A 13,995-nucleotide genomic window follows, 5' to 3' on the forward strand; every position below is an offset into this window, starting at 1 on the left:
TCACACAGAGATCTTATTTGCCACAGGTGAGGATTTGAATATGAAAATGTTTTACCAGAATGAGCCAATGTAGAGATCTTTGATGAAAGAGGGATTTAGTTTAAAATCCCCCTTGCTGCTGAAAACAGAACGATAACACTGCACTGTTGACTGAGCAACGAGTCAGAGCAGGAAGTGGAAAGAAAATGGAAACACAGTGGAGTGAAAAAGTATTTGTCAAAGTTAATATTAGACAAAGATAACCCAAGTAAATACAACATGCAGTTATTAAATAATGATTTACTTTATTAAGGGAAAAAAAGTTATTAATTAATGTCCTCTGGTCTGTCACAGAGCTGTTACACATGTGGATGTCACAGTATTAAAATGACTGCTGATGTCACACTTTTGCTGTCACGGACGTTTTCAGGTTCTCACGTGATTCAACCATGTAAACAAATCGGACAGCAAACAGCAGACAGCTCAAAGCTGCTTTTATACTGAATATAAAAAGTGTCAGCTACAGTTATTTAATGGTTCTGCTCAAAGGTGCTCTCTAAATAAATAAAATTAAAGCCCGTTTTAGGCAACAGTACTCAGATATGCTATTCAAACCAAGAAGACCTTCACACCATTACGCCACCTTCAACCTGCACAGTGACTTGTTGTGTCCATAGATCGATTTGGCTTCTAGTCTCAGATTTCAAGTGCATAGATTTTATTACTTATTCAGCTTATTTGCTGTTGTTGTGTCATGTGGAGGAGAGACTTCATCAGGTGGAGAGCAGCTTTAAAAAATAAAAAAAGGAGGTGGTAGCAACTGAGGAGTACACCAGACCCAGTGTAGCAGACAAGAACATGACATTGATTTAAAATAAAAATGAGCTCAGCACAAATAACAACAAAAACTGAAAGCAGAGCCAATCTTGAAGTCCAGCTACACATTATATGCATGTGTTAAGTTTCACACAAATGCTCTCGGGTCATTGCAGCAAACTGTATTTTTGCCAAGTGCGTCTCACTTGAAACCACCTTTTCTTGGGTCCAGCTCCTACATGCGACCAGTTTTTCTGCCACAGCTCCATGGCTCACTCCAGGATTTCATGACACCAACTTTCAATTTCCATTATTGCTTTCTCCCATATCCTGATGTGTACCCGCTCTGCTGTGTATCCCATCTTTTATACAAGGTGTCTAAGGAAGGTTTTGTTCATTCCTTTGATTAAGATGTGGTAGGAGGTAAGAGCTTTACAAAATAAAAGAATGCCAAACAATGTAAAAACATTCAAAAATAATAACAAATAAAAACACAGAAGATTAAAATTTCTTCCTGTTACTGTTATTGCCTGATTTTGTTTTTGAAAAAATGAATAACTTCATGGTGTGATTCAGTGTAAAATCTGTGAACTGGCAATCAACATTTTCACCAGCAAATTGACCCTGTTTGCAGAACCAGGAAACAGACTTTAGCCAAGCCAAGCCAGCTAAGCCAATTTTATTTATAAAGCACTTTAAAAACAGCAAGCACTGACCAAAGTGCTGAACAAGGAAAACAAGACAACAATACACAAGGGAAGTGCAGATAAAAATAAATAAATAAATAAATAAAAATAACATAGGATAAAAGCAACAATAACATACATAGTTTATCATGAATCAAATAATAAAACAGTATAAAATAACTAGGTAAAATAAAATACAAAATAAATACACAACAACTAAAATCAGCATCTCAAACCTGGTCAAAAGCCAGGTGAAATAAGTGGGTCTTAAGAGAGGTTTTAAAAGTTGTCAGTGAAGAGGCCTGTCTAATATGCAATGGGAGCGAGCTCCATAGTTTAGGGGCTACCACTGCAAAGGCTCTGTCCCCCCTAAGCTTCCACTTTGTCCTCCGCGCGTCCAAGAGCAGTTTATCAGCTGATCTGAGCGAGCGGGAAGGGGAGTGTAGATGCAGTAACTCAGAGAGGTACGATGGGGCAAGGCCATTTAAAGACTTAAAAACAAATAAAAGGATTTTAAAATGAACTCTAAAATAAACAGGCAACCAGTGCAATGAAGATAAAACAGGGGTAATGTGCTCCCTCTTACGTGTTCCAGTCAAAAGCCGTGCGGCAGCATTCTGGACCAGCTGAAGACGAGCCAATGAGGACTGGTTTACACCAATATACAAAGAGTTAACAGTAATCCAGCCGGGACGTAACAAAGGCGTGGATTACTGCTTGAAAATGATTTTTTGACAAGATGGTTTTAATCTTGGTGAGCTGTCTCAGGTGAAAGAAACTGGATTTCACCACAGCAGTAATCTGACCCTCCAACCTAAGACTCTCATCCATCTTAACACCCAGATTTGTGACCATGGGTTTTACATACTGGGATAAAGGACCCAGATCAACAGAAGTTGGCACCCCAGTGACGCCCGAACCAAAAACGATCGCCTCCGTCTTATTTTCATTAAAATGCAGGAAGTTCAAAGCCAACCAAGCTTTGACTTCATTGAGACACTTTGTCAAGGTCTGTATGGAGTTTGCATCGCTATGTTTTAGGGGCATGTAAATCTGGGTATCATCGGCGTAACAGTGGAAAGCAATTTTATGCTTTCTGAAAATAGAACCAAGGGGCAACAAATATAGAGAAAACAGCAGTGGTCCAAGAATTGAACCCTGGGGCACGCCATATGACAAAGGAGCACAGGAAGTCATTAAAAATCATTGGCACATGAGCCAATGATTCTTTTTTGACACACCTAGTCAAGATGGCGCCTTTGTTTGGCTTCACCTCTTCCTCTCTACACATGTTTGTCTTTTTTGCATGTTTTGTAAGTGTTATTGTTACCTCTCTGCGGACCTATGATCGCCATTCGCTATTGGCGATCAAATTGACCATGGACAGATTCCAGTTTTATCAAAATGGTCATGTTTTTCCACCACCATTTGAACGGGGCACTGATTCCAGGGCACCACCATTGTTGCCCGGTAGGAACCCGACCCTGTGTTCTAACTCGAGAAGGAGGAAGCGTGGCAAGAGAACTGGCTTTTTCGTAAAACTTCGTCGGATTCAGAAGGATCTGCGAGGTGTGGACTTACCAGAGCTTCATTCTTGGGCCGCGATCAGACAGTTTTATTGGACTCAGAGGGACCGGAGAAATGTGGATTTACCAGCCTTATATTCTTGGAGTGCCGTCAGACAGCTTCGCCTGAGTTTTGCTGGAGAAGGACTGGTCTCCGTGTTTCCCTCCGCTTCCCACTCAGGATTTTATTTGAGGATGTGGAAAGCCAAAGTACACCGCGGCAGAAACCTATCGTTGCTGCGCACTTTATCTCCATCGTCGGGAATGGCCCGACCTCCATCCATCGTCGGGAATAGCCTGACTTCCCCACCTATTCCTCTGGAATTTTCCGCCAAAATGATGGTAATAAATGCTCGTTCAATTACCAACAAGTCATTCATTTTAAATGACTTATTTTGTAGAAAGATGCTGGATTTTATGTTTATTTCGGAGACATGGCAGCGTGAAAATGAAGTCTGTCATCTCTTAGAACTTTGTCCTGCAGACTGTTCTTTTTTATGCTCCCCTCGGACTTCTGGCCGTGGAGGTGGGACTGCTGTTATTTTTAAAAAAACATTTTTATGTCACTCGATACCTGCATACTCCTATAGCTCTTTTGAGATGATCATGACTAAAATTGGTCGGGAAAATCCCCTGTACAGTATCTTAATATACCGACCACCAGGACCTGCTTCGTCTTTTCTCTCTGATTTTCAGGATTTTTTATCCTCTACCATTAAATTGGGGAGAATGATTATTGTCGGAGATTTTAACATTCATATTGATGACTCTTCAGATAGTATTGCTAAAGAATTTCTGAGCATCCTAGACTCATTTAACGTTATTCAATATGTATCTGGACCTACTCATACTGCAGGACATACTTTAGACCTGGTCCTCAGTTATGGTGTAACCTTAGATAATCTAATCATAGATGATGTCAGTTTTAGTGATCACAAAACTATTTCTTTTAACGTTTCTGGAGTGGTGGCCTAGGGGAGAAGAAGAGGGTTCATCACTGAGAGGACCCTGGTTCAAATCCTTGGGGTGGCATCAACCTGAGCAAGCCCACCCCCCCAGGTTGCTCCCCAGGTGCCCTTTGGCTGCCCCCTGCTCCATGCTGTGCTGTGTGTACTACATACTCCATGTGTGTGTGATGGGTTAAATGCAGAGAATGAATTTCACTGCATGTATATGTATGTGACAAATAAAGCTCTTTCTTTCTTTCTTCTTTTACATTAGATTCTTCTTTGAGAGTCGGTACTAAGCGTAGGCGTTTCATAGATGACTCCATTATTGCTAGGTTTTCTTCTATTTTTAACTTTTCATCTATTGGGAAGGAAAACGCTGAACACCTTGTAAATTCTTTAAATGAGCATTGTTTAGCCATTTTGGATCAGGTTGCTCCTTGTAAAATTAGCCATCGGATCGTTGTTCCCCGCTCACTTTGGCTAAATAACCAGATTCGCGGTCTTCGATGTTCCTGTCGGAAAGCAGAGCGACTCTGGAAGGCCACGGATTTGATTGTTCACAAAGAATTCTTTAAAGAACTTCTTAACTCGTATAATGAGGCTGTGAAAGAGGCAAGGTCTTCTTATTTCAACCACCTTATTATATCCAGTAATAATAACCCTAGGGTATTATTTGATACTATTAATAGCATTGTTTCCCCCCCACCTCAACATGCACTAATAGCCTCCAATGATGATTGTGATGTTTTTCTAAAGTATTTGTAAACAAGGTATTGGGCTTAAAATCTGTCTTTTCTGCTAGCCCTTCCTCTTTCGATGATGACTTTCAATGCCCCCTGTCATTTACCTCCTTTTCTTCAATCACGTTGAATGACCTAGCTAGTATAGTGGGTAAGATGAAACCAACATCACCTTCATTAGAAATTGTACCACCATCTGTTCTTATTGGTTCATTTGCCTGTATTGGTCCTTCACTTGTATCTATCATTAACAATTCATTGAGGCATGGCTGTGGTCCCTCTTATTTTAAGCATGCAGAAGTGACTCCTCTACTTAAAAAACCTAACCTTGATTCCAGTTCTCCCAGTAATTATCGACCTATCTCAAAATTACCTTTTATGAGTAAACTTTTAGAAAAGGTTGTTGAGAATCAATTAAGACCTTACTTATGTACATTAAAGTTTTTTGATCCTCTTCAATCTGGTTTTCAGCAAAAGCATTCTACTGAGACTGCTCTTTTGAAAGTCTATAATGATCTCCTGATGGCATCTGATGCAGGACTTTGCTCTGTCCCTGTGTTACTTGACCTCAGTGCTGCTTTTGACACCGTTGACCATCTTATTCTTATAAATAGGCTAAAAACCTGGGCGGGTATCTCTAGCACAGCTTTAAATTGGTTTACCGTTAAAGCGGGTACATTCAGTTCTAGTGCGGCTTCCCTACCCTGTGGGGTTCCTCAAGGCTCCATATTGGGTCCTTTACTGTTTTTTTTAATATATGTCCGTCCCCTAGCAAGTATCATTCAGTCCTGCTCTGGGATCTCTTACCATTTTTATGCTGATGACATCCAACTGTACTTGTCTTTTAAACCTCACCAGTTAGATAGGTTGTCTATCCTGGTTGACTGTTTATCCCAGATCAGTGCTTGGCTCTCTAGCAACTCTCTTGTATTAAATCCCAATAAGACCGAGACTTTGATCATAGCTCCTCCTGATATTTACCCTAGTATCACCCAGGCGATTGCTTCCTCGTATTCACCTGCAAAGACTGCAGTTCGGAATCTCGGAGTATTATTTGAGTCCTCCTTGGGATTTGACTCACATATAAGATCTATTGCGCGCTCTTGTTTTTTTCATCTTCGTAATATTTCTAAACTGAGAACCATAGTTTCCCCTTCTGATCTGGAAAAGATTGTCCATGCATTTGTGTCATCACGCTTAGACTACTGTAATGCCCTCTTTACCAGCTTAAATAAATCATCTGTATCCAGGCTTCAAATGATACAAAATGCAGCTGCTAGACTTCTAACTCATTCTAGCAAACGAACACACATTACTCCTATTCTGTTCTCTTAACATTGGCTTCCGGTTAATTTTAGAATTCAATTTAAGATCCTTCTGCTGACATATAAAGCTTTAAATGGACAAGTCCCTGACTATTTATCCCAGTTACTGGTTAAATACATCCCTGCGTGGTGCCTTTGATCAGTAGATCAAAACATCTTAATTCCCCCACGTACAAGATTAAGGACTAGAGGCGACAGATCTTTTCAAGCTATAGCTCCCAAGCTCTGGAACAACTTGCCCCTCGAACTTCACCTAGCTGACTCCGTCATTTCTTTTAAAAAACAGTTGAAAACTTTTTTATTCAACCAAGCTTTTCATCAATTACTCTCATTGTAATTTTTTTAATCTGTTGTTTTACTGCTCTTTCTTTTGTAATGCAAAGGTGTAATTAATTTTTTACATTGACTGTTTGTTCAGCGCTTTGTGACTTTTCTTGTCTGTGAAAGGCGCTCTATAAATAAACTTTACCTTACCTTTTACCTAGGAAGATTTAAAATCATTTAAGCAGACAGTAAAAGTTCTCTGGGTGAAGTAGGACCTAAACCACTCTAGCGCTGTGCCCTGAACACCTATACACTGCTCGAGACGAGATATTAAAATATTGTGGTCCACTGTATCAAAAGCAGCTGTCAGATCTAAAAGAAGTAAAATCACACAGTCACCCACATCTGTGGCCAGGAAAATGTCATTAAAAACCCTTAGCAAGGCAGACTCAGTGCTATGAAGAGGCTTGAAGCCAGACTGAAAGACCTCAAGGATATCATTTTCGCCTAAAAAGGCTTTCACCTGGCTATACACAACCCTTTCCAGAATTTTAGAAAGAAATGGAAGCCTCGAAATGGGCCTAAAATTAGACAGCACAGTGGAATCCAGTCCAGGTTTTTTAATCAATGGTAACACTGTCGCATGCTTAAAAGTATCAGGAACCGCACCAGAGGACAGGCTGCTGTTAATAAGGGCAAGAACAGCTGGGCCTAATACAGGAAAAACCTCTTTAAAAAATTGAGGAGGGATAACATCAACCGGGGAGCCTGAGAACTTCAGGTGACCGACAGTCTCATTTAAAAAAGACAAAGTGACAGGCTCAAACTGGTACAATGCAGCAGAGCAAGGAACAGAGACTGATGGGTCAGAAGTAGGAGGTGGAATGAGAGCCCTAACATTTTCCACTTTTGCCACAAAGAAATCTCGAAATTTTTCACAAGCCTCAGGTGAAGGCTCAGCACCGGTGGATTGAGGGACATTCAAAACAGAGTCAATAATGTCAAATAATACACGGGGCTTGTGACTATTTGCCACAATAATATTTGACAAATACTCTCGTTTAGCATCTTTCACGGTTGCCTGATAGTGACACCAACAGTCCTTTAATATTTCAAAAGATGCCTGCAGCTTGTCCTTTTTCCATTTTCGCTCAGCCTTTCGGCATTCACGTCTGACAGCACGAGTTGTGTCGTTCAACCAGGGCTCGACTTTAGTTCTGGGCCTCCTGGGCTTTACTGGAGCCACTGTATCTAAAACAGACTGGCAGACGGAATAAAACCAGGTAGTGAGCACCTCTGTATTAGAGGACTCAGGAATGCCACCATTCAAATCAAAAAGAGCAGAGAAACGTGCAGCAGTAGACGAGTTAAAGACACGACAGCGTTGCGACAGAGCGCGAGGTTTAACAATCTTACAGGTAAGATCAAATAACACAGGCATGTGGTCTGAAAACACTGCGTCACAAACTGACAGGTTACAAATAGACAAACCATACGTTAAAACTAGATCCAAAGTGTGTCCACATTTTTGAGTGGGGCCCGACAGCCACTGAGTAAAATTAAACGAGTCAATTAAATTTAAAAAGTCCTTAACCATCGGCTTATCGGGACAGCACACATGTATATTAAAATCTCCAATAAAAAGGGCTTGGTCGTATTTAGGCAAAAATTCAGCTAATATTTCAGAGAAATCATTTATAAAATCCTTGTTGTATTTATGTTGCCTGTAGATAACAGCACACAGCACTGGGTGAGAGCGACCCAGCTCAAATAGACTCACTTCAAAGTTTGAATATGAGGATGGAGGAGACAGCGGTTTACATTTAAACACACTCCGAAAGAGAGTTGCTATTCCTCCTCCACGGCCTGATGTCCGTGGGGAGTTAAAATAGCCACAGTCAGGCGGTAAAAGCTCCGAAAAAACGCTGGACTCACCAGCTTTCACCCAGGTCTCGGTCACACAGAGGAAGTCCAGTGGTTTAGAGATTAAAAAGTCCTTAAGAATAAAAGTTTTGTTTGCAAGGGATCTGGCATTCACCAGACCAAACCTAACAGGAGAGGGTGGGACCGGGGCGCCGACACTGTAGACATCCCAGCGGAGAAACCGCAGATTTCCCGGATTCACACCAAGCTGCCTGGAACGGGGAGAGAGGGGGCGACGAGGCCGTGGTAGCTGGAACAAACCCTCCGAACCAACGACAGGCACCAACCAGGTGTAGGCAGGTTCCCTTAAGCAGGAGGAAGGAGAACGGGCATAGACCACTCCATGGGCAAAACGAGACCCTATTTCTTCAGTAGGCCCAGTATGATGTACTAATAAGCAGGCCTTTAGCCATACCAGTCTGCCACTACGTCTTCCACGGGAACGATGGCGTTTTCTCCTGGGAGGTAGAGCCTGAGTTCGGCAGAGGTAGTCCGGGATCTCTGACAGAAATGGAGGTAAGGGTTTATGGTCACCATGAAAAGAGCTCACTTCTGCCCAGAGTCGAAGATCTAGGAGCTTTTGACGATCGTAAACTAGCAGGGCACTAACGTAGGCACTTTGGGTAACAAGCCTCGATAGTAGTACAAACACAAGCAGGGCAGGTAGTGACAGATGGCAAGCCAAGCATACTGGCGCCATCTTGACGGCAAGTCAGAGGTCGTCAAGCCGTCGATTAAACAGAGAAGCTGCTTTGAATGCAGCAGTAAGTGTCTAAAACTAGATGCTGCAGTGAAATATGACAGAGAGTTCCTTTGTGTTATTGTGATACATGCTTCATTCATCTGTTTACCTCTGCTTAGTCTGACTCTTAGAGATTTATTTCAGTATTGTTAGCAGTTCAGTCTGCTGTGTAACATGGACTTGCCTGCTTCTTGTAATAATTAAGATGACAATAAAACAACAATAATCATTTTGGTGTCACAGTAAAGTCATATAATTGAACGTTTCCACACAAAAACACTAAAATATACAAACATAAACCAATAAATAAAAAAACCTCTCCTTGAAAGTGTCCCTTTTACTGTATTACCAGAGCTGCTTGGTCTGAAAGACAGACAGTGGACAGAGTGTGCACTCCTGTCTCTGAAAGATCTCTGAAAGAAAATCAAAGGAGCTTCTCATATACTACATGTAGTAACAATCAACAGCTTGATAGCTGCAGAAATGTCATTATAACATGTTTACTCTGCAGTAAACGTTTATCTCCACTAGATGGTGGTATTGGACTCTTTGTCAACGTGAATACTGCAACAGGAATAAACACAGAAAGGATCAGCATAGAAATATGTGTATTAATTATAATATAACTTCTGTAGATTGATGCATGCACCTACATAATATAGATTCTTTGAATATGATTCTTATTTATTTTGCAGATGGCACAAAGACAAAGACTGCTCTGTGCTGTTCATTGCTGTACGATGATGGCACAATGCAGGGTTCTAGCCAGAGAATTTTCATCCTGGCATGCACAAAAATATGTGTACCATATTTAAGTTAAGCTCTCTGCCTATTTATTTATTTTTTAAATTATTTACTTTTCTAAAAGGATTCAGGAGATTTTGGGTTAACCGTATTAGAAATACATTGTAATGCTTTTACTATGTATTTATTTAACTTTCTTTGTATTTACTCTGCACGTTCAACAATTAAGAAAAGGCTCACATTTTTCACATTTCTTCCAATAGTAACAAATATCTTTCATGAACCTGTTTTATTTTACTACCAATTTCGCAGGCCCTGATTGCACTTTTAAAGAAACTGTTTTAATTTGGCCAACCAAATATAATAAATACAATATTTTACAGCAGTCTGTTCTCCACTGAACGTGTGAGAGTTTAATGCAATCTTTACTATTTAAGAAGCTCTGTAGAGAAAAAGGTTTTAACTTGATGTGTTTAAAATATAACTAGTCTCATCCTGGACCTTCTGGGACTCTCATCTTCAGTCCTGTTATCAGTACTAATATTAGTTATTAATAACTAAATACATAAGATGTTCTGCGTGTAAACTATACACTTGTCTAATTAGTTTATTTTATTACATATTACAGGTATTGCACTGTGCCGCGTGTGTGCAAATAACCACTTTTATCTTCTTTTTCTTTTGACTCATTGCCAGATTAGGAGGAGCAGGTCTAACGGAGCTAAAATACCTGAACTGGTGTTCATAGTGTGTCTGACACACAGTGACATAGTTATTAAATCATCAGCTAACAATACATATACATTTACCTCATTTTGATTTTTCTGCTTTTTACAAGGGGGTGTTGTGGACCAACAATGAAAAATTGTTTGTCCTCTTCTCATTTTTTTTGAACTACACCTCCTCCCCAGCAGCTGCTTCACCAAGCAAACGGTGAACGCCGCCGCTTGGTAGAGAAAGCGGGTTGGGTGATACCAAGTTTGTGTGGGGAGAGGGGGGGTTACATTACCAAATGATTAAACATGCTAGTATTTTACCCAAAATTGATAATGAATAAAGAAAATTAACATGTTATTCATGTAAGATGTTTTTGTAAATTGAAATTATGTGACTTTATTGGGGGGTTATAGTGATTGGATCAGATTATCCAATCATAACCCCCCCTATCCCCCCCGCAAATTACGCGCATGCCAAGAAGTAGTGTAGGTAGTAGCATACACCTGAAGCTCAGTATTTATTTGGATTGACAGACACAGAGGATCAACATTGCTTCAAATGTTTTATTATTAACTGTGATTTTACATGGTTTTGTGAGAGGATTTGCAATTCCAGCTTAAGATATGACTGCTGTGTTATGGTGCATTGGTTTGTAGTATCTGCTAAGCATTAAAGACCACAATTATTGCAACATCACAATTTTAAATGAATAAATACAGCAAAGTTACAAAGAAAATAAAAACATTAACAGAATATAAGAGCAAATAAAACAACCAAAGTAACCCTGTCATCTGGCATTCAGCAATAAAAGTGTAATAATGAAATAATGCAGCAATAATGAAGAAAGTAATTATAATATGACTGAATCAGGAAGTTGAAACGATGAAACATTTTTACTTTAGTGAAGATGTTTCCTCGATATCCTGATATCTTCTGTTAGTGTTGCTGTTCTGCTGTCGTCTGATGCTGTTACAAAAAAAAAAAAAAAAAAAAAGCCCAGAGACGCACAATACAAAACAACACAATCAGAGAAGTTCACTCCACAGTGAAGTCATGACTCTTATTGCTTAGAACAAATAAAATTATAGGTCTCATTTTCTCTCTGACTGAACCACTCATGCTGTCCTCCTCTGTCCATGCCCACAGCCCTGTCACACTCCTCAGTCTTTCCCTCTCTGGCCCACTTCTCATAGCAGACTAACTTGTCACTGACCCAGAACCACAGATCCAGAGTGCAGGTGTAGCGCAGTCCCAGCCAGACAAAAGGACTCGAGGCATTCTGGGCTTTCTCCTGGACCCGTTCTTGCTCCTGAGGGTCAGTGATGGAGACCAGGTCCCTGTGAGTCTTTCTGCAGTAATCCAAGGCCTGCTCCCAGGTCTTGTTTTCTTTAATCAGGATAAATTTATCTGCAATAAACAAACAAAAAAAGATTATTTCAATTAGTCACCAGTGTTTGAAATTTCAGTGCAAACATCAAAACTTGTTAGACTCTCTCCAGTACATTTATTTTGTACCCCCCCCCCAAAAAAAAAACAAAACAAAAAAACAACTACAAATCTTTGTGTGTCTCTCTGTCCTCAGCAGAAAGGATTTTAGTAACACACTTTCTACAGAAAGAGCCCAACTTCCTCAAATGTTTGTGATATTTATTTTTTTCTCAGAAACTGACAATTATCAAAGATTTGTTGCTACATTTGCAGCCTTTAAAGAACTGTTTTTAATCTAATTTGAAAGTTGTCTCACTGCCATTTAAAGTGGTTCAACTGTCAAATGTATTCATGTTTCAGAGAAATCCAACAGATATGCAGATGTTTGTGACTGAGATATACACAGTATGTTCAGCTGGATCCTCTCAGTGATTCTAGTGGTGATAAATCTTTATAAAAGCTCACCATCATAACAGAAGAAGGGTTTTGTCTTGTTACATCCATCAGAGCTCCATCTTCCTGATCTGTTTAAAAGAGTCATAGCACATGTGCTGCTGCTTTGTCCATCATTAAATAACTCCATATCCCAGAGTCTGAAAGAGAAATCACTCCCATCTGACCACCTCCAGCTGTCTCTGAACAGGCCGATCCAGGCGCTGAATGGACCCTGAAATTTTACCAGGTTCTCCATTTCTTTGCCTTCTGCCTGATCAGGTCCGCTGGCCAGGTCAGTGTGATTGTATCTGCAGTAGTTCTGAGCCCGTGTCCAGTTCATAAACTCCTTTATCAAATACAATGTTTTGCTGTCTTTCCTGGTTTCTGTGGAGCAAAAAAAAAAAAAAGAAAGAAACATCATCATCTATAATCTGAGGAAATCTACAGACACAGACCGTGTCAGTGAGTTTCTTATTGTGTCTCTAGTTTCTCTCTCTAGTAGTGTGATTACTGTCTACATATTCTCACCATCATAGCAGATGAACCACATAGTTTTATTACATGTAACATCTGCCCACTTGTGCCTTTGCCTCCCACAGTTCCCTGGAGACTCAGAACCATATCTTCCAGACAGATTCCAACTGCTGTTATTCTCAGTGTATTTCACTCCTGGCAGAGACCAGTGCCACGTCCTGTTTCCTCCTGTGTTGTTCAGTCCAATCCAGGCTTCTCCTTGATTCTGTGTGGAGTTACAGAGTCTTCTCACGTCCACCATGTCAAACACTTTGGCCAGGTCTGTGTACTTCTCTCTGCAGTATTTCTGTGCTTCTCCCCAGGTCTTCTGTTCTTCAACAAAGTGGTACTCATACAGGTGACACATGAAGAAGAAACACTGACCTACACACACACACACACACACACACACACACACACACACACACACACACACACACACACACACACACACACACACACACACACACACACACACACTCACAGTTTAATACCTGATAAATGCAAGAAACCATCAATCTATCAAGTTTATGGGTTAAACCTTTACTACATAAATGTAGATCAGTTTGCAGTCATTTAATTTGTAAAAGTATTAAGGTGTTCAATAATACTTTTTACTAAAAATGATTAATTGAATCCACATTAATTTTTAGTCCTTTTAGAGTAAAGCAGATCACTCACCCATCAGAATAAACAGAAACAGACTCCACTGCATCTTTGATCTGTCAGATTCAAATTATATCTTATTGCACAACGAAACATTGATTTCAGCATCTCTCTTGTGTTTGATGTTCACTTTATGTCAAAAAAGAAAAAATACAGCTGAATATAAGATGGTAGGAAATATGGATGGGAAGGAAAATCCTGTGAAACAATATGAGCAGAGCAGATATGGACATCATGAAGGAGCTGCTTAAAACCTTTAATGCTCCTCATCATGAAAGATCTTTCATTTGAAGTCCATCAGTAAGAGTTGGAATAATAAATGTTCTCAAGCACTCAAGTAACTATTGATAGAAACTAAAAAAGGGCTCTTTTGGCCAAATCAGGATTTGAATATTAAAATACAAGAGTCAAACTACACCCCCACCCTGACACAATGATCCACTGATGGGAGGAATTTGTATATTTCAGCTATGAAAGGGGTCATTTACATTATGAGGAAAAA

General features: G+C 40.0%; 1 protein-coding gene across 1 annotated transcript; it reads right to left on the reverse strand.

Annotated features, from left to right (window-relative positions):
* Positions 1 to 9,517: 9,517 nt before the first annotated feature.
* On the reverse strand, positions 9,518 to 13,194 carry LOC115797037 (macrophage mannose receptor 1-like). The gene is made up of 4 exons (XM_030753519.1): positions 12,843 to 13,194; positions 12,462 to 12,698; positions 11,564 to 11,861; positions 9,518 to 9,554 (listed from the first exon to the last, which is right to left on the reverse strand). The coding sequence occupies exons 1-4, from the start codon at positions 13,192 to 13,194 to the stop codon at positions 9,518 to 9,520; spliced, it is 924 nt and encodes a 307-aa protein (XP_030609379.1).
* Positions 13,195 to 13,995: the final 801 nt, after the last annotated feature.

This window comes from Archocentrus centrarchus, chromosome 18 (genome assembly GCF_007364275.1).
Source record: "Archocentrus centrarchus isolate MPI-CPG fArcCen1 chromosome 18, fArcCen1, whole genome shotgun sequence".
In the NCBI taxonomy this organism is placed as follows: domain Eukaryota; kingdom Metazoa; phylum Chordata; class Actinopteri; order Cichliformes; family Cichlidae; genus Archocentrus; species Archocentrus centrarchus.